The sequence below is a fragment of the Gadus morhua genome, chromosome 23, assembly GCF_902167405.1.
Source record: "Gadus morhua chromosome 23, gadMor3.0, whole genome shotgun sequence".
Classification (NCBI taxonomy): Eukaryota; Metazoa; Chordata; class Actinopteri; order Gadiformes; family Gadidae; genus Gadus; species Gadus morhua.
The window spans coordinates 20,141,554-20,166,187 of record NC_044070.1 but is presented as its reverse complement, the minus strand read 5'-3'; the positions used below and the strand labels follow the sequence as shown (position 1 = coordinate 20,166,187).

General features: G+C 44.1%; 2 protein-coding genes and 2 long non-coding RNA genes across 4 annotated transcripts; 3 read left to right on the top strand and 1 right to left on the bottom strand.

Annotated features, from left to right (window-relative positions):
- Positions 1-197: 197 nt before the first annotated feature.
- On the top strand, positions 198-1,718 carry LOC115537744 (stonustoxin subunit beta-like; the record flags this gene model as incomplete). The annotated part of the gene is made up of 3 exons (XM_030349801.1): positions 198-307; positions 485-531; positions 1,032-1,718. Coding segments are annotated over 3 exons (783 nt in total), but the record flags the coding sequence as incomplete, so codon positions are not given.
- A 119-nt stretch (positions 1,719-1,837) lies between these two features.
- LOC115537748 (uncharacterized) lies at positions 1,838-3,362 on the bottom strand. Its single transcript, XR_003974846.1, has 2 exons — positions 3,286-3,362; positions 1,838-2,799 (listed from the first exon to the last, which is right to left on the bottom strand). It is a non-coding gene; the product is annotated as an uncharacterized LOC115537748 (long non-coding RNA).
- Positions 3,363-10,301: 6,939 nt separating this feature from the next.
- On the top strand, positions 10,302-13,892 carry LOC115537759 (uncharacterized). Its single transcript, XR_003974861.1, has 4 exons — positions 10,302-10,358; positions 11,498-11,611; positions 11,775-11,844; positions 13,853-13,892. It is a non-coding gene; the product is annotated as an uncharacterized LOC115537759 (long non-coding RNA).
- A 2-nt stretch (positions 13,893-13,894) lies between these two features.
- On the top strand, positions 13,895-22,749 carry LOC115537722 (NACHT, LRR and PYD domains-containing protein 12; the record flags this gene model as incomplete). Its single annotated transcript, XM_030349770.1, has 6 exons — positions 13,895-14,072; positions 14,427-16,257; positions 16,681-16,854; positions 19,139-19,312; positions 22,253-22,426; positions 22,704-22,749. Coding segments are annotated over 6 exons (2,577 nt in total), but the record flags the coding sequence as incomplete, so codon positions are not given.
- Between the last annotated feature and the right edge of the window lie 1,885 nt (positions 22,750-24,634).

The window sequence follows — 24,634 nt, the reverse complement described above, 5'->3', positions numbered from 1 at the left end:
TCTCTTCCAGATAGAATAAATGAACGTGTGTGTGTGTGTGTGTGTGTGTGTGTGTGTGTGTGTGTGTGTGTGTGTGTGTGTGTGTGTGTGTGTGTGTGTGTGTGTGTGTGTGTGTGTGTGTGTGTGTGTGTAGGTTGTCTGGCTGCCTGGTCACACAGGAAGGCTGTGCTTCTCTGGCCTCCGCTCTGAGCTCCAACCCCTCCCATCTGAGAGAGCTTGACCTGAGCTACAATCACCCAGGAGACTCAGGAGCTGCGCTGCTCTCTGCTGGACTGGAGGATCCACGCTGGAGACTGGACACTCTCAGGTATGGCGAGGACAGCTCACCATTCAGAGAAAATGCCTCCTACAAGGATTCAACCCTCTGCTAGATGAAGTTGTTTGAAAAGGCAGCTGTAACTTATGTTGTGTAGAAAGTGATGAGACGGCAGATGATGATGGTGAATGTTTCAACATGCTGCTCTCACTTTGTTTCCCCCGCCAGTGTGGAGCACGGTGGAGTGTGGAGACTGAAACCAGCTCTAGAGAAGTGTAAGTGTCTGTTTGATTCATCACAACGCACACTAACTATTGAGAGGGAAAGTCCATCCACACAGCAGGAGGTGACGTCTGTTCATTCAGATATCTGAGAATGAAGCTGATGACTGACATCATGTATCTTACATATATAAACATTAACATAATTGCTGTGATTATATCAGGAGTGATGATTTTACAACATTGGACATAACACCATAATAATCAGGATACTGTTAATCATAATTACATGTCTATTTTATATTCAAAAACTATTAAATTAAACTATCATCTTGTCACCATTATAATAATTATAATATTGTTTTAATTCCTGTCATTACATTAGCTATGGCACATAATAATCATATTAACATGTTTTGAATGATGCATGTGTTTCACCTTAGATTTAAATTAGAGCTGGTGATGCTGTTTATTTAATAATGATGACGATGATGATGATGATAATTATAATTAATAATATTGGTTTAGCAGCCTAATCATGTTTCTCCCGTCAGATGCCTGTGAACTCACACTGGACCCCAACACAGCCCACAGACGACTCTCTCTGTCTGAGGACAGCAGGAAGGTGACGCTGGTTGAAGAGAAACAGTCGTATCCGGATCACCCAGAGAGGTTTGACGGCTGGTACCAGGTGTTGTGTAGAGAGGGTCTGACTGGCCGCTGCTACTGGGAGGTAGAGTGGGGAGGACGGGTTCATATAGGAGTGACATACAGAGGAATGACAAGGAGAGGAGTGGGTAGTGACGCCGTGCTTGGATTGAACAACAAGTCCTGGAGTCTTGATTGTAATGACGACGACAATGCTGCTGTCTACACTGCCGATCACGACGGTAGTAGAACAACCCTACGTCTCCCCCCCCCTCACTCTAACAGAGTAGGAGTGTATCTGGACCGGCCCGCTGGCTCTCTGTCCTTCTACAGAGTGTCCCCAGGTGGAGGGGGGTCCTCAGACACACTGACACTCCTCCACACCTTCCAGGCCTCCTTCACCCAGGAGGTCCTCCTCCCTGGGTTTACGTTAAATAACCCTGGTTCCTCAGCGTCTCTGGGAGTGTCCATTGTAGACACACAAACACACAAAAAGACCCATGGAAAAGCACGCACATGTAAACAGTCATAAACACACCCAAACCAACAAACACATATGTACATAGAAATTAACACACACACACAAACAAACACATCGTTCATGACTCTATAAACAAACACACACACAAGCACACACAAACAAACACATCGCACTCTATAAACACACACACACACACTTACACAGACTTATTTACACACACACACACACACACACACACACACACACACACACACACACACACACACACACACACACGTACACAGACTTATTTACACAGACATGCACTCACACACACACACCGTTCATGGATCTAAACCCACAGCAGGTCAGTGTGCCGGTGGTAAGCAGCAGGTAACATCAGTGTCTCTCGTGGTTCATCTCTCAGCCCTCTCTGTGTTCAGCTGGGCTGCTGAGCGTCAGATTAGAGGGGGCCGCTTGGGTCTGGGGGGTCCTCACAGTCCTGACGTTGTTGAGGACCAGCTGTTAGGGGGACGTTTGAATACCTGTGGACCCATGGACGTACCTGTAGTGCATCGGGTTGTTGAGCAGCAGCTGTTGGTGCTCTGAGGGGTCAACCCGTTCAGTGGAAGTACAACACTTTGTGATTGATTTAAATGCTCCTCTGAACTCCAAATGCTGCATTTTATTGGGCTTCTGGAAGGTTCAGCATAAACCATGAAAGGAAGATCTTCCTTTGGGTTAAGCAGGTTGTACAAAGATTTACTTTCTAAGGTAAAATGTGTTTTAAATGTTTATTGAGTGTTATTTTACTACAATATTTTATATATTTTCAACATCGTTTTGAAGGAATCCAAAATCAGTTTATATTTTGCCATGCCTGACATGGAAAGTGATTTAAAGCAGATTTAACAACATAATCATGAATGATGATAAGAGTTCTATGGGAAAGGGTAACAATGTTGTAAATTACTTTCAACGGATGATCGTTTCTTTGTGTTCTTTTGGGAACAAGTCAACATGTTCAGTCATTAAAGATGCCTTATGATTTGTAATTGTTCATAAATCATAATGTTAATAAACTACTCAGTGCGTCAAATGAACGTTCTCGTGTGTTCAGACGATTCTTCCCGGTAGTTCAGTTGAAATCCTCCAAGTCTTCTGGAGTCGTTTCCTCCAACACAACAGTGGAGTCTCCATTCAGCCCTTCATCACTGTGCAGGGAGGATATTACCACACACAACAGTGGAGTCAGATTTTTTTAACCACACACGCATATACAAAAACAAAAAGTAAGTAAAAAGGTGGCGAGCCTATCTGGCGAGCTAACCAGCTAGGCTCTGGCGAGCCTAGCCTATCTGGCGAACTCTGCTCTCTGATTGGTTCAGAGACAGCAGGCCTGTGGTAATGCATCAGGCCCTTAGATGGTAGTTCACGTTACATGGTGCAAAGGTTTCCTTATGTCCTCATCTCCATCCTCACCCTAGCTGGATGCACTCCTCCAGGTAGTACCACACACGCACACCTTGTCAATCAAAATTAAACCATTTTCATATTTTTCTTGATACATTTTGGGGCCGATAAGGTGCTGTGATTTTTGTAGTTTCCCAGATTATCAATCTCTTCAATTTTGATACATTTTTTCTGTTAATATACAATGCAGATGTTTTGTCATTTTGAGAACGCAAATATCTGCTGACCTTCTCCCCGAAGTCGAAGCAGGGCGAGGGGAAGGTCATGTCCTGGCTGCTGAAGGACAGTCGACGGAGGTCTTGTGGATGAGGGCGTCGCCTCATTCCCGGGGTCAGGATCCCCCGCCTCTCCATGTAGGAGCACCCGTTGGGGTAGGAGCCCAAAGGTCAACAGGCTGACCCCCACATCCAGACCGTTGTCTGCCCCCTCCGCGTTCAACACCCGGCTCATCAGACCCTCTGATAAACACACTCATGGTTCTCTGGTTAGACACACGTCATACGATGACCGATTACCAACATTTCAGACCGACTACCTGAAGACTAAAACTCCATCCGCAGACCAAATGTCGATGATATGCAAGAAAAGCAACAGAGCCACGATGTCTGGATGCAGGGGTTTGACTCAGGGCAGAGCAAGCAGGGACTGGGGGAATAGGAATCCATTCATGGGAGAACCGGGACTCTTTGATTAAGCGATACTTGATTGAGCAACGTTGTCAGATTGACACAAATCAGTACCTTCCTATAGAGTGCGCTCTATAGGAAAGTACTGATTTGTGTCTCTCTGACAACATTGCTCAATAGAGTATCGCTTAATGTTATGCATGCTCGACAATCGTCCATTTGCATTGAGGACCTGTAGAACAGAAACCACCACGTAAACCTTCCAGAAAGATCGAAATACCGTTCCACAATATTTACAGAATCTCAGTATTCACACAACGGCTTTTCATATCGCATCGTCCCGGCTGATTCCAGACCCTAGGAGAGACTGCGGTGGGCGGGGCAAGGGGGGACGTGCACCAATCACCTTCAGGGAAGCCAGAGATGGAGAGGATGTCCTCCAGCTGGACCTTGGCCTCCAGGGTCATCCTCAGGGTGGACGTGTTGAGGCGCTTCTGCTCACACACACACACACACACACACACACACACACACACACACACACACACACACACACACACCAGAAGTGAAGACTAGAATAGAGTTGATTTCTATAATTGCTGGTTTGGTCATGTGTTGTTTAATTCAAACCACATCGTATAACATTTATAGCGCCTAGAAGGGCTGCAATAGTATCTAGGGCCCCATCCTATTATTCCCCTAGCCCTGGATTTGAGCCCTAGCCCTATAAGTTGTGCGTTCCCTCGGAGGAGTAGGGTGATCCAATACTTAGGGAGAGAGAGGGCCTATTTCCCCTTAAAGTCCCTTGGCAGCTCGCCAGCTCGGTACCTCACTTACAGCCAAGGGAGTATCACGTATGACCCAGGACACGTTGCGAACTCAGCAAGCGGCTATTTTTCCATGTTTTTCTCAAACTGTTAGACATTATGTTAAATTATTTATCCGTAGACTGGATTTAACTATACGACCTGAATGTGTAGGTTGTCTTATTTTCGACACAAGGGTGACATTTTCAAACGTGAATGAAAATAGTAGTAGGCTCCTTCCTGTAGTGTAGACACGTCGGTGCTGCGCGTGACGTAGGGGAGCACGTTCACTACGCTAATTTGCATAATATTAATTATAGTGGTGTCACATTTCATAGGGAACGATCTTCACTATCACTTCACTCTTTACTGTGGAGGGAAGTGTTCTCGTTAAGGGGAGAGGAATGGGACAGGGCCTAGTACTCATCTAACGAAGCAAGGATCAACAATATAAAGTCACTAATTAAAATAGTAACAGGTAACTGTTGGAAAAGCGACGAGTAACTTCAATACAAGCACTAGTAACTCAAATGAGTTTGGCTTCTGGACGCAGTGTTCAAACATGGATACAGAATAGATGGGAATGAGCGCTGGTGGTGGGGAACAGGACGCTCACTTGAAGAGGCCTCCCATGATCATCATCCCCTCCCTCCTCCCCCTCTTCCTCCTCCACCACCACCTCTACCGCCTCCTCCTCCTCCTTCACCTCCTTGTCCCCCTCCTCCTCTTCCCCTCCTCCCTCCTCTATGATATGTAAACGAGTGGTTATTGTGGGAGCAGGACGCTCCCTTGAAGAGGCCTCCCATGACCATTATCTCCCCCAGGCGGGGCTCCCCGGTGGGCCACGGGGCGTCCCAGAGAGGGCAGCTCGTCGTTGCTGTCCACAGCGTCCACTTCTGGTGGACCAACCCCAAGGAAACATCAACAATCCCCACAGTAAGTAAGTAAGTAAAATCCATTTATAAGGCACATTTAAAAACTGTTTTTCATTGGCCAAAGTGCTGTACATGGTGCAACCAAAGGCACATAATAGATTAGAACACAGGCCACCTTATATAGTTCGCCTGTTTTCAGACACTGGGTCAAAACCCAAAGTATATACACCGTCAATACAAAGACACATTCAGAAACATCATGACCGGGTTTCTTACTTGCAGGAGTCGATGACGTACACCGCGTCGTTGAGGGTGATGCTGGTCTCTGCCATGTTGGTGGACAGGACGACCTGCAGGAGACAGGGAACAACAACAGGAGATGGACAGGCGAGGGTGGATTCCAGGCAGCTGGGCAGGCAGAGGAGCACACGGGGTGGATGGCAGGCAGCTACGGGGTTGGTGATCCTGGGGCGAGGAGAACGTGGAGAGTTAAAGGTCCCATGACATGCCACCAGGTGTGGTGTGATTAGCCGTTACAAGCCGTTTCGGAAATCGGCCCCTTATGACATCACAGGTGGGCGTGTCCACCTAGATGTGTGCTGGATAGATCAGTCTACTAGCCTACCCAGTGGACTGTAGCAAACGTTGCTCATCTCTCCGTCACACATCTAGGTGGACACGCCCACCTGTGATGTCATAAGGGACAGATTGTTGTTGTTACCAAACATTCACTAGTGCCGAGACTGGTATCTACCACTGTAGTTGAAACAACGATCTGGCGATGAGTGGCTGAAGAACCGGGGTTTAAGTGGAGCAGAGATGATGACTGGAGACTGATGACAGGTGTGCAAGTCCGATAGGTGTGGAGCTGGGGAAAACGAGGAAACCCCTTGCCCAAGAGGGGGAGGCAGAGCTGAGCATCCAGCTCTGGGGGCCCTAACAGTAGGCCTTCCCCCCCTCAATGGGCGCCTCCAGCAGGTCTATCAGGGGGCTCCTCATGGAAATCTCGGACCAAGGATGCATCCAAGATGCATGTACACTTTGTCGGAAATATATTCAAATTAAACTTTAAGGAGGATCAGTTAAGTGTACTTTAAGATGAAAACTGAAAGCATACTTCAAGCATTACAGCAGTAGCATACTTATTCTCAGTATATTAAAGTTGAGGTTAAGGCCATCCTGACTGAAATACACTTTATCTGAAATATATTCTAAATAAACTTCAAAAAAGATCAGTGAAGTATACTTGTAAGAAGTATGCTGAATGCATACTTCAAGTATTACAGCAGTATCATCATTATTTTCAGTATATTACAGTTGAGCTTAATGACATCCTGGCAGAAATATATTTTATCTGAAATATATTGTAAATAAATTTATATACTGAAACAACACTTTAAGTACATTAGCGTTGGTATATTTATTTCAAGTACACCTACATTGAACCTAAAAAGATCTCAGAAGAAGTATACTTTTCCAAAAGTCTACCTAAAATATACTTAACATGAAGTATATGCCTGGAAAATGTACTTGCAATGAATTATGTACTTCGAAAATATTTTTGCAATACACTTCAGTGCACTTAATTTTCACCAGGGGATACACAAACAAATGGAATAAATACACGCATCTACACAAACACATGGAAGACAGACACACACACACACACACACACACACACACACACACACACACACACACACACACACACACACACACACACACACACACACACACACACACACACACACACACACACACACACACCATACACAGACCACCCCCAGTGGTGTGTTTGATGTCAGGTGTTGGTGTAGTATTCAGACCGCCAGCCCACTAATTTTCACACACACACACACACACACACACACACACACACACACACACACACACACACACACACGCACACACACACTGCTCCACAGTTGTGAGAAGGCCCTAAACGCTGGGCCTTCTCTTTAGTCCTGGGGGGCTCTCCCTCACAGCAGAGGGGCTGCTTCAGACCGACCTCTGTTCAGGATGGTGAGCCCCCCCCCCCCCCCTTCACTGCTCCCTCGAGGGCCCCTAACTGGGCTCCTGATGGCTGCTGTTGATTCTGCTTTGGTTTGGTTTGTTTGATTATTCTCCTCGATTAAACTTGTCAAAGTTCCCTTCTGTATTTGATGTAATCAATAAAAGGTTGTTTGTGCTTTAACCAAGTACGACCACTAGAGGGCAGTGTTTCCAGTGTCTTCATTACACTGAATTAGGATTTGATTGGATGTGGACATGACACGGTTGGCATGGAAACTAGACACATCTAACGTTGGGAATCATTCATGGGATGAAGACAGAAGGAGGAATGAAGGAAACAATTAAATTCATCCAACTTAGGTACGTCTGTAAATAAACAGATGTAGGGAATCGGAGTATTGTTGCTCCTCTCCAGCAAGGTGTGTGTCCACTAGGGGGGTCACCTTCAGGGCTCAGTGAACAGGAGGTCCCCGCAGGAGGTCTCCAGCAAGGTGTGTGTCCACTGTGATCTCCTAAGACCGTTGCTATTTCTTATCACTGAAAACAGTTATGGTTAAGGAGCCCAGAAGCTCAATTATTACTCTCAACAACTTCAGAACCCGCTTAATGTTCTCTCTCGGTTCTAAACATTCCTTTTGTGTTTTGGCATACCCCTACACTTAATTCAACCTTCCTTCGATTTGTCCTTTTGTATTTTTATAAACGGGGCAGCTCACGATTTGACGACGAGGACACACTTAGGAAAGTCCTTTACAGTTGTTGATACAGAGGTTTTAAATGAGAGTGAGACGTCTAATTTGTCCAGAAGGCTGGGGGTGTGTTTACTGGAAAGGGTTCCCAATGTGTATCGCTCCGTGTTTGTTAGCACATGAAGTTCAAGTCCTCCCCCTATTTTTCAAAACCCTGGTACCGGACAGGGTCTTATCATGCAGGCAAAATGTGAGTTGAATGGCAACTAGCCTTGAATTAGCCTGAAAGGTAATATCTGACTCTGGCTGTGTGACAAATTATTAGTGTGTGCGTGCGTGTGCGTGTGTGTGCGTGCGTGCGTGTGTGTCCGTGTGTGTGTGTGCGCGTGTAAAGGTAAACCAGTTAATGATGGATTATTTAATGACAGCTGTTAGTAAGATTCGAGTCTGTGTCCTGGTTTGATCTGAGGTGTTTCTGACAGTGTATGCGTTTTAAAAGATCACCTTAATGTGTGTTTGTTTTGTTGTACTTTATGTCTACTAACTACAAAAAGTGTTGAGAAATGTTCTGCTCCTTCAAAGTAAAAGGATTTCTTTTATTTTCCTTCCTTTGCAGTTGTATTTTGATACTTTGAGAGTCCCAGGATTTCTATACAGACGATACCAAACACAGCAGTACTTTGTACCCTGGAAGTCATACTTTAGTTGTACTATCCAGCCATCACTGTGGGTATCAGCACTGGGACCTGTTGGTTTATAGCTTGATATGGACTTTATTAAGCTGTTGCTCGGTCTTATCTTATCACTTCATCAATCATGGTGCTGTGCCCTGACAGAGGCCAGTGGAACATAAAGCTTGTAGACGTAGTTACCTGCTGTTCAAAGTCTCCTTCCTCTTGATCGGTCTTCACTGAGGAGCCTAGCAGCTCAATCGTTACTCTCTGAACCTTTAGAACCCGTTTAATGTTCTGTCTCGCTTCTTAACACTTCTCCGTGATTTTGGCTTGCCTTTCATTTCTGCTTCTATATTTCCATTCTACACAGACAGCACAAGTTTTAACATGGAGAAGATAAGGTACAGTATGGTGAATTCAAGTTATCTTCAGATGACTGGTGATGTATTCTTACTATATTAATTCATTCTTACTAAATGAATCTGTTTCCAGTCCAAGTTCAGTGTTTCCAGGTTTGTGGTGTAAAAGGGACGCTGATATCAGTGAAATAACCTGTTGAAATGAAGGAGTATGGGTCAGAACATCAATAACTAGTTTCACTGTGTGGAGGGCGTTTATATACGGATCCTTTGGATCGGTACATAAAGTGTTTTTAATTGTACTGAAAGGATAAGTTTTCTCCAGGGTCTGTAGTAGTCAGTTTGGTTGTGTTATGGACTTTTATTGTGGCGTTTTATTGGTAACATTAGTTCATTATTGATGGTTTATGGTTACAACAGTTAACGGATAAAGACATAGATGATAGAATGTGTATATCTAGAGATAGACAGTGATTGTGTGTGTGTGTGTGTGTGTGTGTGTGTGTGTGTGTGTGTGTGTGTGTGTGTGTGTGTGTGTGTGTGTGTGTGTGTGTGTGTGTGTGTGTGTGTGTGTGTGTGTGTGATCTAGACATAGAGTGTGATATACTATGTATATCTTGACAAAGAGAGTGATAGAGTGTGTGACTATTAGACAGGAGGATAACACATCTTCACTACAGTCATTTCACGTTCGGTACTCTAACAGAATCCACAGAAACAATCTGTAGTTGTGTTTGTGTCCAGGTCTCCAGTCTACTATGGATGAGGAGAGAGAGGAGGGGGCTCCTACCTCTAAAACCACTCTGTCTGGGGAACATGGCTGCCAGAGCAAAGCAAAGAGGTAAGAAGAGGATCTCACTGTCTGTGACTGTTGTCCTTCTCAGAGCTCAGCACTGATATCTCATGACTCCATCATCAGTCTTAGTAAAAGCTGTGTGCGTGTTGTGTTGAAGCCCAGAGCAGCGGGAGAGAGCAGACTCCCCTGGACCCAGCTGTGTCTCCTTGAAGAGTGACTGGTCTATGGCTCATCCTTTTAACTTTAGAGATGGAAATCAGTCTATTGAGAAGAGGTGAGGATTTATCAGATATTATACAACTATATCTATCAGACATCTTTTAATCCTGGTTCTTGTTTTTCTATAAGATTCCAGCAGGAGAGAGCAGACTCCCCTGGACCCAGCTGTGTCTCCTTGAAGAGTGACCGCTCTATGGGTCATCCTCCTGGACTTAAAGATAGACGCCCCTCCAGAGAGGAAGGGTAAGGATTTGTCAAAAATCATAAAACGACAGCATCGATCAAACATCCATAAATCCTAGGGCTGCACGATATGAGCAAAAAATGATATCCCAATATTTTTTGGCTGAATGGCGATATACGATATATATCTCGATATTTTCTATAGAGTGGGTTAGATGTTTTTTTTCTAAGTCAAAAGCCGCATGTGAGATGTTGCAAGCACTTTTATTAAAACATAGGTCAGTATGACTGCAACATGTGATTTTGTATCGTTATTTTCAACAGAATTGAATGAACATGTTAAAAAAAAGGGACGTTTTTCACCTTCTTCACAAAATAATCACCTATGCAAAACATTATAAAGCTGTAGGTTACACACATTAGCTACCAATAAGAGCATTGGCTTCGTCGCATTGTCCTGTGTACTACGGTGAGGGTTTCAGTGCGCCGTAACTTTAATCCCCCGCCCCCTTCCTTCTCCGTTCCATTTGGGAACATGTTTGGTTTAATTTCGCTTGTTTCGTATATTTTAATTAATTAATTAAGAGCGTCACCAGAGGGCGCCCCCAACACATATGCCGAGCGCCGGCCCTGGTTTCGGGGCAGAAGAAACTGTCGCGGCCGGTGATGCAGCAGCACAGCCACGGAGTATTACGCATTCCTTATACTGCACTTTGTACCGCTGCTGTAAATGGTGGAACAGATTTGTCGTGCTTCCACTTTTAGTCGCAACGGTTTTGCTACACTCTCTACAGATGACCTGCAGCTGCTGCTCATCTGTTTTTTTTTAAACCCAAACTATTTCCACATTATGGAGCCGTTGTTTCTCCTCTTTGAAACAATTTCGTCTACCGCCGCCGTCTCGTTTTCTTTACGGGTATCATCCATGCTTGTTGTGTTGTGAGGGGGCGGCGGGGGCGGGAATGAGGCGTCTTTGCACACGCACGTTCGGAAAGACAGAGTGGGAGGGGGAGGGGTCGCGCTCACAGTCTCCAAGGCAAGCGCTGTAGACGCTTGAGGGGGAAACTGACCATTTTAACGCATATCGATATAAACGATATTGTCAAATCTTGTATCCCCGTGGAAATTATATCGATATATCGTACATAGCCGATATATCCTGCAGCCCTAATAAATCCTGGTTCTTGTTTTTCTATAAGAGTCCAGAAGGAGAGAGCGGACTCCCCTGGACCCAGCTGTGTCTCCTTGAAGAGCGACCGGTCTATGGATCGTCCTCCTGGACTTAAAGATGGACGCCCCTCCAGAGAGGAGAGGTAGGAGTTTCCAACAAACTAGTAGTTTTACTAACTGATATTTACAATTCAGGAAATATTTTTATAAAAAGATACTGTGTGTTTGTGTGTGTTTGTGTGTGTGTGTGTGTGTGTGTGTGCGTGTGTGTGTGTGTGTGCGTGCGCGCGCACGCTGTCTCCACAGGCGACTCCAGGAGAGGTCAAAGGTTATCAGTGCTCGGTCTGTACAGCAGAATCAAGCAGAGCTGATCAAGGTGTGTAAATGAAACAAGACATTTGACTTCAGCTCTAAACAGGGGCGCCCGTAAAGGGAGGGGGGGGGGGGGGGGGGAATTCATCATAATCAAGTTAATATATTTCGAGTGAAAATGTTATCTAAAAAACGTTGCAATTTAAACAAACAAGGGGTTTGTTCCTCCATGTTTGGCTAAATGTTCAGTATAGTCTATATATTCCACCTCTCTCTCTTTATTGCATGGTTCAGTCTTGCGTGGATCCAGTTTTCAGCACAGAGTCTTCCACTCGGTCAGCTTACAAGCAGAACAGACGGAGAACAGACTGTCGGTAGTTTGACACGTCGTCGTTGATGTAGAAGTCGGGGTATCAGAAACAGAAACCTGAGAGGGAGGAAAAGGTCACCCAGTTTATACAAATAAAGGTTTTTATTTATTTACCTTCCTGAGGTGCCCATTATCACGGAGCTACCTAGTGAATCATAGAATCTTATATCAATCAAATAGTTCTTCATAAAACATGAAATTCATAAATATAAATCAATAAATGAGGGAGACAGGTGGATGACCCGGGAAATCTGTTTATTTAGGCCTTCACTCATTTTCTTCTACTTATCAACTATACAGCCAGGGTAGGTCTGTGAATACTGACCCCTAGTGGTGAAAAGTAATAGCAGAGTATGAAGACAGTCTGTGTCTTTTCTGTCTCTTTTTACTGAGGTGGTTAGAGCCAGTGTAACATTACTGGCATCTGACAAACTTTGGGAACAAATTGACCAAAATGTAAAGCACCACTGAATTTCATGAATTTCTCAAGAGGCAAGCCTTTTGCCAGAACAGCAACAGTAATGAGAGATGCCACTCATGTATAGGGCTGGGAAAAAAGATTATTTTTTAAACGATTAATCTAGAGATTATTTTTTCGATGCATCGATTAATCTAACAATTCACTTTTTCAGTTCGATTCGATTATCGATTATCTCCCCATTAATTGACTAATAGCAATTTATACATGTTGATTTACATATCTGAATGATAAAAACATGAATTCCTTAACATTGCAAGACATGTTTATTGCCTTTAAATTCCAAAATAAAAGTGCAAAGTAATGCATTCTTAGAAGTCTACGGTGCTCGGTCATCTGCAGCTGCAGATGACAGCTGCAGATTGTATTTAATTGTTTAATCAAATTTAGCAAGTAAACTGAGTGTTTAAAGCAGGTCAAGGGCGAAATAGCACAATACAGATAACGGATCGCTAGATAGAAGGTTCGCGAACGTTCACGTCATTCGACGCGATCGTCCCGATCATCTGTTGCCAGGCAGATTTGGAGTGGATTACGTATGGATGACGCGCCCGGTACAAATTTGGCAGCCGGTACAAATTTAGTGTGACAGCGCCTCTTCAGGTGCTGGTGAATTGCCGTGGTGCTAGAATGGAAAGTGATCTCCATTTTGCAAAGATGTCATATCACGGAATCGTTTCCTTTTACATTAAAGAATTCCCATACTTTAGAGGAATGAGTGCGTGGCGCCTTGCACTTATGAGAGTCTGAAGAGCCACTCGCGTTGCTACTACGCTCCGGCGCCGCCATCTTCGTTTTGGGTTTTTCGAATCGACGCGCATTTTTCGCGTCGACGTAATTTATGCGTCGAAGTCATCGATTACGTCGACGCATTGTCCCAGCCTTACTCATGTACCTCTTACATTCATACATCAATGGTCAATGACTGCAGGCTTAGTATTAGGTAATTAGCAGTAGGCTACACTAGAGCTAGTCTATCAATCTATGGGTGGTCAAATGGATTTTCTAGGCTGGTGGGTGGTCTAGGTTGGAGGCCCAATATATTATTTGATAAGGCCCACAATCTCTAGTGGTGCCCCTGGCTCTACATGGGCAATAAAAGCATCTCTTGTGGAGCTCCAGTTTTCCCTCTATAGACCAGGGAGACGTTCATCTAGGACTGATGCTTCTGATGTCCTCGGTTAGTTCAAAGTAAAGTTCTCCTTGATGTTTGTTCTGTTCCAGAGGGCTGAGGAGAACGCACACGTTTTTCTAGACAAGGAGCTGAAGAAGCTCTGGAGGGATCTCTTCTCAGATTTCCCACAATGCTCAGAGAGTCAGAGGGAGGAGGGGGATGATAAGAACAAGGAGCAGAGGAGGCGCGCCATACAGGGAGTGGTAGACATCACAAAGCTCTGCCTGATGGAGATGAACCAGGAGGAACTGGCCGACAAGCTGGGGAGTGGTAAGATACTCATATATAGGTTAAATGGTTTGATCCAGATATGTAGGGTCATTGTGGGGGTATCAGGTTGCATGGTTTGATCCAGATATGTAGGGTTATTGTGGGGGTATCAGCTTAAAGAATTTTAAACATTAAACTGCAGATCAACAGCAGAATAATTCAGTGAAAGAGATGCACCACTATCTTCTTCTATTAGGTTAGCAAGTCACTGATACCACTGATACTCAACAACGACAGCACTACTAATAAAGTTATAAGATCCATCTAAAGTAGAATTGTATAGTACTTTTTTCTTTACACAAGTAATATTGCTTGGAAATATGAATGGTATGTTTCTTCTGGTTTGGGATTTAGGAGCTGTTGCGGTCCAGTGGCAACATGAACTCAAGGCTCATCTGAAGAAGAAGTTCCACTGTGTGTTTGAGGGAATCGCTAGAGCCGGAGAGCAGAGACCTCTGAATGAGATCTACACAGAGCTCTTCATCACAGAGAGAGGCAGTGGAGAGGTCAACAAGGAACACGAGGTCAGACTGATTGAAAAGGCATCCAGGAAAACAGCCAATGAGGAAACACCAATCAGATGTGAAGACATCTTTAAACCTGGACAAGATAAACCAATCAGAACAATTATGACAACCGGAGTGGCCGGCATTGGTAAAACTCTCTTAACCCACAAGTTCACTCTGGACTGGGCAGAAGGCAAAGCCAACCAAGACATAGACTTCGCATTTCTCCTCACTTTCAGAGAGCTGAATTTACTGAAAGGGAAAGAGTTTAGCTTACTGGAACTTCTTCATCAGTTTTCTGTTGAAACCAAAGAATCAGGAATCTACAGATACGACCATGACCAAGTAGTCTTCATCTTGGATGGTCTGGATGAGTGTCGACTTCCTCTGGACTTCCAGAACAACCCGATCTGGACGGATGTCACCGAGCCGACCTCAGTGGACGTGCTGCTGACAAACATCATCAGGGGAGTCCTGCTTCCCTCTGCCCGCATCTGGGTAACCACACGCCCTGCCGCAGCCAATCAGATCCCTGCTGAGTGTGTTGACATGGTGACCGAGGTGAGAGGGTTCACCGACCCACAGAAGGAGGAGTACTTCAGGAAGAGATTCAGAGAGGGGACAATGGCCACCACAATCATCTCTCACGTCAAGAAATCTCGAAGCCTCCACATCATGTGTCACATCCCAGTCTTCTGTTGGATCACTGCTACAGTTCTAGTGGACTTCTTCAAAACATCCCAGAGAGGAGAAGAGGTGCCCAAGACCGTGACTCAGATGTACAGCCAATTCCTGAGGGTTCTGTCCATACAGGGGGACAGGAAGTATCATGGGCGAGCTGATACTGATCCACTCTGGAGTTCGGAGAGCAGGGAGATCATTGTTTCTCTGGGGAAACTGGCTTTTAACCAGCTGGAGAAAGGCCAGCTGATCTTCTACGAGGCAGACTTGGCAGAGTGTGACATCGATATCAGAGCAGCCTCAGTTTACTCAGGAGTGTTCACCCAGATCTTTAAAGAGGAGTGTGGACTGCACCAGGACAGGATGTTCTGCTTCGTCCATCTGAGCATCCAAGAGTTTCTGGCTGCCCTTTATGTCTTTCTGTCCTACATCAACACTGGTGTCAACCTGCTCTCAGAAGAACATCCAACCTCCAGGGAAGCTGAACTCCTCCCCCTCTACCAGAATGCTGTGGACAAGGCCTTACAGAGTGAGAACGGACACCTGGACTTGTTCCTCCGCTTCCTCCTGGGCCTCTCTCTAGAGACCAATCAGATGCTTCTACAAGGTCTGCTGGGACCAAGAGGAAGTAAATTACCGGGCAATCTAACTAAAAAAGATCCACCGGGACAGACAGGAAGGAGGTCACAAATCAATAACCAAATAGTCCATTACATCAAGGAGAAGATAGGTGGAGATCTCTCTCAAGAGAAAAGCATCAATCTGTTCCACTGTCTGAATGAACTGAATGACAGTTCTCTAGTGGAGGAGATCCAACAGTACCTGTCATCAGGAAGTCTCTCCACTGAATCTCTCTCCTCTGCTCAGTGGTCAGCTCTGGTCTTCATCGTACTGACATCAGAAGAGCAGCTGGACGTGTTTTACCTGAAGAAATACTCTGCTTCTGACGAGGGTCTTCTGGGGCTGCTGCCATTGGTCAAAGCCTCCAAAACATCTCTGTAGGTTCACTCATAACATATATTAAGAATACAACACTAAACATAATACTACAATATAAAAGTTATATTAAATTACAAAACATCTCTGACGGTGGACTAAGAACATGTATCGAATGCAAACAATAGAATATACATAATACTAGAATACAAAAGTTATAATAACATACAATATATATCTGTAGGCATACTTATAAAATGTTTTACGATGCACACTATATACATAATTCTATAAAAGTAATATTATGATACAGTTTTCAGAACTACAAAACAACTGTTATAGCATTTTTGTTAGTATCAACATTGTACACCTAATATGTAACTACCATTTCAAGATCTAATGTATAATCAGTTGTTCAACTATCAGAAAAGTCTTATAAAACATTTAATCACGGTTCTCAACATGTTCTGTTTTTTTGTGTGAAGGCTGGACAGCTGTAAGCTGTCAAAGAGATGCTGTAAAGCTCTGGCCTCAGTTCTCAGCTCCAACTCCTCTAGTCTGAGAGAGCTCGACCTGAGTACCAATGATCTGCAGGATTCAGGAGTGAAGCTGCTCTCTGCTGGACTGGGGAGTCCACACTGTACACTGGAAACTCTCAGGTCAGTAAGTGCAAACTGTTACACCACAAGGTTCGGTTTCAGAAGACTTTTACCTTCTGCCCCCTGGTCTGAGAATCACACCTAAATGACGTCAAACTATATCAGATAATAACTCAGTACCTTTGATGACCACATGTATCAGAGTGGTGCCATTGGACACATTACACCTTTTTGTATATGTGGGATGCAAAAATGAAAAGTTTAAAAAGTAATCCCAAAGTTGCCATTGCAACTTTTCAATTATTAACACAAAATATAATAAAAGTGCGTTCCCACAATCCCCTGTTAACGGGACAGTGGTAGTTAAACAAATGAAGTCGCAGTATTTGCATCCATGAAAGTTTATAGGTCTAAATAAACCAGCAGCCAGACCAATGTAGACCCTGCCTTAGCTGAACCTCTGAAGCTGAGCAGGTGGGCTTGGTTAGTACTGGATGGGGGACCAACTGGGAACACTGAGCTGCTGCTGGAAGTGGTGTCGGTTGGTGGCCAGTAGGGGGCACTCTTCCCTCTGGCCAGAGCATAAATCCTGATGCCCCAGTGCAGTGACGGGGACACTGGGCTGTGGAAGGTGCCGTCCTTCAGAGGAGACGTAAAGCCGAGGTCCTGACTCACTGAGGTTATTAAAGATCCCAGGGCACTTATCTCAAAAAGAGTAGGGGATTCCCCGGGTCCCGGCTAAAACTGACCAACCAGGCTCATTCAATCTGGCCCCCTATTCATCCCCCTGTTTAAATAGCTGATTCATTAATCCCCTCACTCTCCACCTCAAGCTGGTGTGTAATTGATTGATTGAAGTGATTGAAATTCTTTGACACATGCACAAACGTAAGCATACAAATGTACAGGTCAAAAGGATAACACATAAAAGCACATGGGCTTATTTCCATTGTGGTCCCTTGGTAGTGTAAGCATGCATATAGGTGTATGTAAGTGTGTGTGTTAAAGGTAATGTACATGACAATGGGGTCAACAAAGTAAAATATGACAGTCCAATCACACATTCACAATTCATGTGTGGTGAGCGTTCTGGCGCCGATTGGCTGCCGTGCATCACCCATGTGGATGCTACACATTGGTGATGGTTAGTGAGGTCCCCCCTTCACTGTAAAGCCCTATATGAAGTCAATGTAAGCTGACTTGAAAAGCGCTATATGAATGTATAGTTCATTTCAAGTTCATAAATGTATAATTTTCATAGGAGAAACTCAACAATTTCTTTTTTGTTGCCATGACTTTATAAGGTCTTTGTTACGTCATCATTTTTTACAGATATACTTTATATATATTTTATCTTCAGAACTTCAATTGAAGACATAAAATACAGAACAAGGTCCAACAATTTTAGATGTAGAAATACAGAACAATAAATGCAGAAATACAGAGCAACATAAAACAATTTAATATGTGTAAATACAGAACAACATAAAACTATTGATCATGTAGAAATATAGAGCAACATAATAGAATTGAATATGTAGAAATTCAGGACAACATAAATTAATATGTTAAAATACAGAACATAAAACTATTGACTATGTAGTAATACAAAACAACATTATTGAAAATGTAGATATACAAAGCATCATAAAACGATTGAATATGTAGGAATGCATAAACATAAAAAGATTGAATATGTAGGAATGCATAAACATAAAAAGATTGAATATGTAGAAATACAGAGCAACATAAAACGATTGAATATGTAGAAATACAGATCAATATGTATCTGTTTAATATGTAGGAATACAGAATAAGATCAAACGTTTGAATATGTAAAGAAGCAAAGCCCCAGAGGGGTTTCATAGTCGTCCTTGTTTTGAAGCCCCCTATAAGTGTCTGAAGTCAGGAAGGGCAAGTGCCCTCAGTGTTTTAGGTTTATGTAAATGAGCTTAAGCACATTTATGATGGTTTATCAAAATAAAAGGTTGAATTAATGAATCAATAGTCTCACAGAAGGAAGCATTGGGATTGATAGAGCGCTGAAGGCCCTCCTTGGCTCCATAGCCCTCTGCTTCGTTAGGTCTGACTCTGTTCACACAGAGTTCAGGATCCCTACGGCCATCAGGGGACTGCTGAAGGAAGTTTGAATGTCCAGTCATTTCCTTGAGCTCCCTTCCCTGATCCCTGATAGCAGCGTGGAGAGCCGAGGCGCTAGCATCACTGGACGTCCTCCCCTCCAGTGCTGTTCGTTAGCTACACCATGTTTCTCCTGTGAGCTAGTTGGATCCTTTAAGCACTTTTAATCTCACTTCCTAACATGTTCTTTTTATTGTGTGTGCAGGCTGAATTCCTGTGTTCTGTCAAAGGGATGCTGTGAAGCTCTGGCCTCAGCTCTCAGCTCCAACTCCTCGAGTCTGAGAGAGCTCGACCTGAGTTCCAATCATCTGCAGGATTCAGGAGTGAAGCTGCTCTCTGCTGGACTGAGGAGTCCACACTGTACACTGGAAACTCTCAGGTCAGTTTTACTCAACGTGCAAACAGTTCCGTATCAGGAGATTATTAAAAGACGACTATTGGCCCCTGGTTTGAGGATCATCCTAAATGTCGTCTAAATATATAATCGAATGACTCAGTACCCTTGCTGACCACGTTTATCAGGGTGGTGCCATTGGACATATTACACCTTGTTGTATGTGCGGTGCGAAAATGAAAAGTTGAAAAGTTATCCAAGTTGCCATTGCATCTTTTCAATTATATACACAAAATATAATAATAGTGCCCTCCCACAATCTCCTGTTAACGGGAGAGTGCGAGTTAAACAAATGAAGTCACAGTATTTGCATCAATCAAAGGTTATAGGTCTACCTAGAATTATTATATTTTGGCGAGCAGCACAGGAATGACCCAACAGGAGACCCGGTTTAAAGCATTTACACAATACACCACACGACCCGAGAGTTGCCTTTATTTATTTTTAATATGTCTTAAATTGTTTGACGTGTAAAAAAGTATAACATAACAAAGACTTTATACGCATACAAAAAATATAAATTCTTGAGTTGTTCCAATGAAAATGATATTTTTGCGATCACGGCCGTGGTCACCGTGTCCGGGTGCCGCAAAGGATCCTGGGAGGCCCGGGGGCAGCGTCACCGCCACCAAGGGATCTTGGCTAACAAGGGCTCCAGGGGTGCTCGTAGGGTGCTAAGAGCATCGTTACTATAGCCTCAGTGGAGTCACCTGCTGGACATTCTGTGGTATTGGATGTGTTTTATTAAAACACATCCAATACCACAGAATGTACAGCTGGCACCATTTCGCAATACCTCCTAAACAGTGGTTACCGCCAATATATTACTCATAGACTACTGTAAGATTTAAAAAGCAAAGACCGAGACAGAGTCAACAACAACATAATTTATTGCAGCAATTTAAAATTCCAAAAATAAATGCGCAGCCGAAATGTACCGATCAAACGCCACGTCCCAAGGTAACCCTCAAGGCATATAATAAATTCAAATGATTCCATTCGTCTTGTGTGGGAAGTCGCTTTCGAGCTGCACTTGCTTTCTCCCTCTGATTTTAATTCAACCATTGTGGTTGGTCCTCATATTGATTAATGACAGAAGACATACTGTACATGAATCAGGCTGAGACCAGCGGGTGTCGGGGAATTTCTGCAGGCGTTTTTTGTTGCGATTGTTTGCCATAAAGCACTGAAGGCGCTTCGTGCTTTATGGCTGTGTTGAAGTTCATTATTAATTGGACCGTGTCTAGACAGTAACGAACATCCCTGACCTTATAGTAGAGTGCACAATCGAGAGCGTGGTTTCTGCAGTGAACGTAGACTTCTGCGGGAAACTGTGCTGCAATGCGTGCCTGAATGCCACGCGCTTTCCCGCTTACATTACCAGCACCATCACAAGGCGTATTTACACTGCCAAATATGCCGTCTTATGCACGCCTTTTTTTTCGCGGCACGATCCACGCGTTAACACTACCCGAGGTAAATTGCCTGCTTGAGCTAGCACCCCAATTTAGTTAATTTAGTCAGCAAAATAAAGAATATGTTGGCATTTTTGCACTTGTAAATTGTTCAACGCGTTTATAGCCTACACTGACGTGAACTCATTTTTGCATGCAGGTGACTTCATTCATAAAAAAAATAAAACATTCGGGAGTATGCAAATTATTCTAAAGAGGTCTAAACTCTGTGCGCAGCCCCGCCTTCTCCAGTGAACCAAGAAAGCCCGCGCCGTGACGAACGGGGGATTTGACCCCCTTCGGTTTTACACAGGAAACTTAAGATAAGACGGTGAAGTCGCCGGGCATGCCAAGCTGCGACCGAACCGGCTTGGCAGTGTAAAGAGGCCTATACATCATCCTGCCCAACAATATGGGCAGGATCTAGACCATGCGCTTCTAATCGGGTCAGCAATAGCCGTGTGTCAATGCCCAGCCTCTGCCTTTGACTGATAATGAATGTATGGAACGTTGCATTTTTAATGTTTACACCAAAGATTCTAGACTAGAGAGTGCGCGCCAATCCATGAAACCTTTTAAGGAATCAGATAAAGTCTGCTCTCTTCACTGAGCAAAGCATGTTTCAGAAATCAGCACATTAAGATAAATGTAGTTGTCACACAAGCTGTTTTAGATTTTTGTAATATGGAATTGTTTCAGGGGGGAAAATGCCTCGAAAAAATATACGCACAGTGCGTTCAAGATTAGGACTGACAAAGCATATGTCAGCCCAGGCCTAATCAATTGTGTTGTTATATCTTCGGCATTCATATTATTGTAGTCTATTCTTTTCGTAGGATACTCTGTCGTTAGCCTTGATGGGGACATATTTGAACCCTATTTAACCCTATTTTCCATCGACAATCCTGCGTCTCCCCCTCCTATAGAGCCCATTCCAGCACCGTGTCAGTGGACAGTTGCAAGCCTACAAACGTCGTTAGAGCAATGCACGCGCGTTCATGTTAAGAGGAGTTTCAGGAAACGTAGCCTTTTTTTTTTACACACACACAGACACACACACAGACACACGCGAGCGCGCACGCACGCACGCACGCACGCACGCACGCACGCACGCACGCACGCACGCATGCACGCACGCATGCACGCACGCATGCACGCACACACGCACGCACACACACGAATACTCACACACACACACGAATACTCACACACGAATACTCACACACACACACACACACACACACACACACACACTCTCATACTCACACACACGACTCCCTTGGTGGCGGTGCCGCTTCCCCCCGAGGCTCCAAGGATCCTTTGCGGCACCCGGACACGGTGACCACGGCCGTGATCACCACAATATAATTAACAGAAGAATAATGTATCATCATTTTTATACAACTATCAGAAAAGTCGTCTAAAACATTAAATCAGGGTTCCTAACATGTTCTGTTTATTGTGTGTGCAGGCTGATTGGCTGTCATCTGTCAGAGCGATGCTGTGAAGCTCTGGCCTCAGTTCTCAGCTCCAACTCCTCTAGTCTGCGCGAGTTGTACCTGAGTTACAATGATCTGCAGGATTCAGGAGTGAAGCTGCTCTCTGCTGGACTGGGGAGTCCACACTGTACACTGGAGACTCTCAGGTCAGTTTTACTCAATGTGCAAACCTTTACAGCACAAGAGTCTTTATAAAAAAAAAGTAACAAAAAAACTTCAATAAAGACATTTAATGTAGAATGTACAGTTTACTATTTTTTATTATTATTATTCTACCTATTCACATGTAGTCAGGCTTTTTTTAAAGCTTATTATTAGAATTTAAACATAAAAAAAATTAACATTGGCGTAACTTCTCTTTCAATTATGGAAAATGTTAAAGTCATAAACACAGTAACATGGTCTTTTATTTTGTGTGTGAAGGCTGACTGGCTGTCATCTGTCAGAGAGATGCTGTGAAGCTCTGGCCTCAGTTCTCAGCTCCAACTCCTCTAGTCTGAAAGAGCTGGACCTGAATACCAACGATCTGCAGGATTCAGGAGTGAAGCTGCTCTCTGCTGGACTGGGGAGTCCACACTGTACACTGGAAACTCTCAGGTCAGGGTTAGGGTTAAATGTGTCTTTAGGTTGTTTGATAGTAAGGGATAATCCAGGACTAGGTGGGCTGTTATCTAAAAGAACAGACGACACGTGTCTAAAGCCCAGTTCAGACCAAAGATTAGCCTCGCAACGACTTGCAACTCGCAACTCCTTCCAACTCCTTGCGACGAGACGGGCTGCGACGTTCTAAAAATGGGGCAGTTCAAACTGCTGCACCGGGCGGCGACGTCAGGTGGTTTCCCTAGCAACTGTGAACGCTCTGGCACAGCTGAGAGCCGCAACAGCATCAGCATCACGCTAAAAAGTAGCCTAACTTAGGTTTGCGATTAGGTTGCTTGAGCTTGCACCCCAATTTAGCCTCCCGGACCCTACACACACATTGGCGGTTTATTGGGTTTCATTCTGATGTAAATGCGACGGCTCCGCGGTTCCGGGGGGCGGGGGGGGGGCGGGGGCTTGGGCAGAGGTGTTGCTGCGCTGTCTCCACAGAGACAACGCAGCGATATCATCATGAGCAGTTCTAACTTTGTAGAGAGATTTCTATTTGCAAAAACTGTTGGTTTATTTTTATTGATCCCCTTCGAGAATTTGTGTGCAAATGGGGAGGGGACTAGGCTATATTCTCGCCTTCCTACTTTGTAAAGCGCATTGTAGGCCTGTTGCTTTTGGGCCGATACTGCGCCCATTCCTTGATTCGTTCTGCCGCAGCACTCCAAACAATTAATTTTATTCCAATGTTCGTCAAATCCACTCCAATAGTGGTCCTGCATTGAGTTGAAATCCAACTCTAATGAATATATGGTCCAGTTTTAAGTTTCAAGAATATTTATACATTCCCAGGGCATGTTAAATGAGTGCATGCCCCGCCACTCATAACACACTTGTAAAATGCAGTCGTCAATTGATGGAATGGGTTATTTCATACATCACAAACAAAATTTGGATTTAATCAAATAAATTACAGATAAATAATACTGAAATGGCCACTTTTTGGTTGAACAAATTTGAAGGAAATAATTACGATCCCCAATGTTGACCTGAAGTTAGGGTTAAGGTCACGCTGCTGCAACTCTTCCCCTGCGACGTTCCAAAACAGCCTCGTTGCGAGGCGAATCTTTGGTCTGAACTGGGCTTAAGATCCCCACCAGATTCAGCATCATTATTCATTTGTAGGCTGGGGTCAACATGTCAGAGCACAGATGGGAGGAGGGAGGCCAAGAGGCCAGAGGAGGAACAGAACTTTAGAGGACGAGGATTCTAGGAACATCATTTTTATTTTTTAAGGGTTGTTTATTTTTGCTGTCTTGTTAGCTGCTAGTGTGTCATTAGTTAACAGGTTATTCTAGCTGACAGAACACTGGCCAGCTGATGTGAGGGTAAGGGGTTGCTGTCCTGTTAACTGCTAGCATGTTATGTATGTTATATGTGATGTAACTCTGACCAGCTCATGTGAGGGTTAGGGTTAGGGGTTGCTGTCTGTATGTTATGGGTGTTATGTGTTATATGTTATGTAACTCTGAGGAGTTGCCATTAGTGTAGACATGAGGCTCGGTGATGGTGGCTCTAGACGGGCTGTGATCTGAATTAAATCATAAAGCTTTAAGTTGTCCATCATATGGAATTAATACTTTATTAATCTGTTTACTTCAGTAAGAAATATTCTCTTCCAGATAGAATAAATGAGTGTGTGTGTGTGTGTGTGTGTGTGTGTGTGTGTGTGTGTGTGTGTGTGTGTGTGTGTGTGTGTGTGTGTG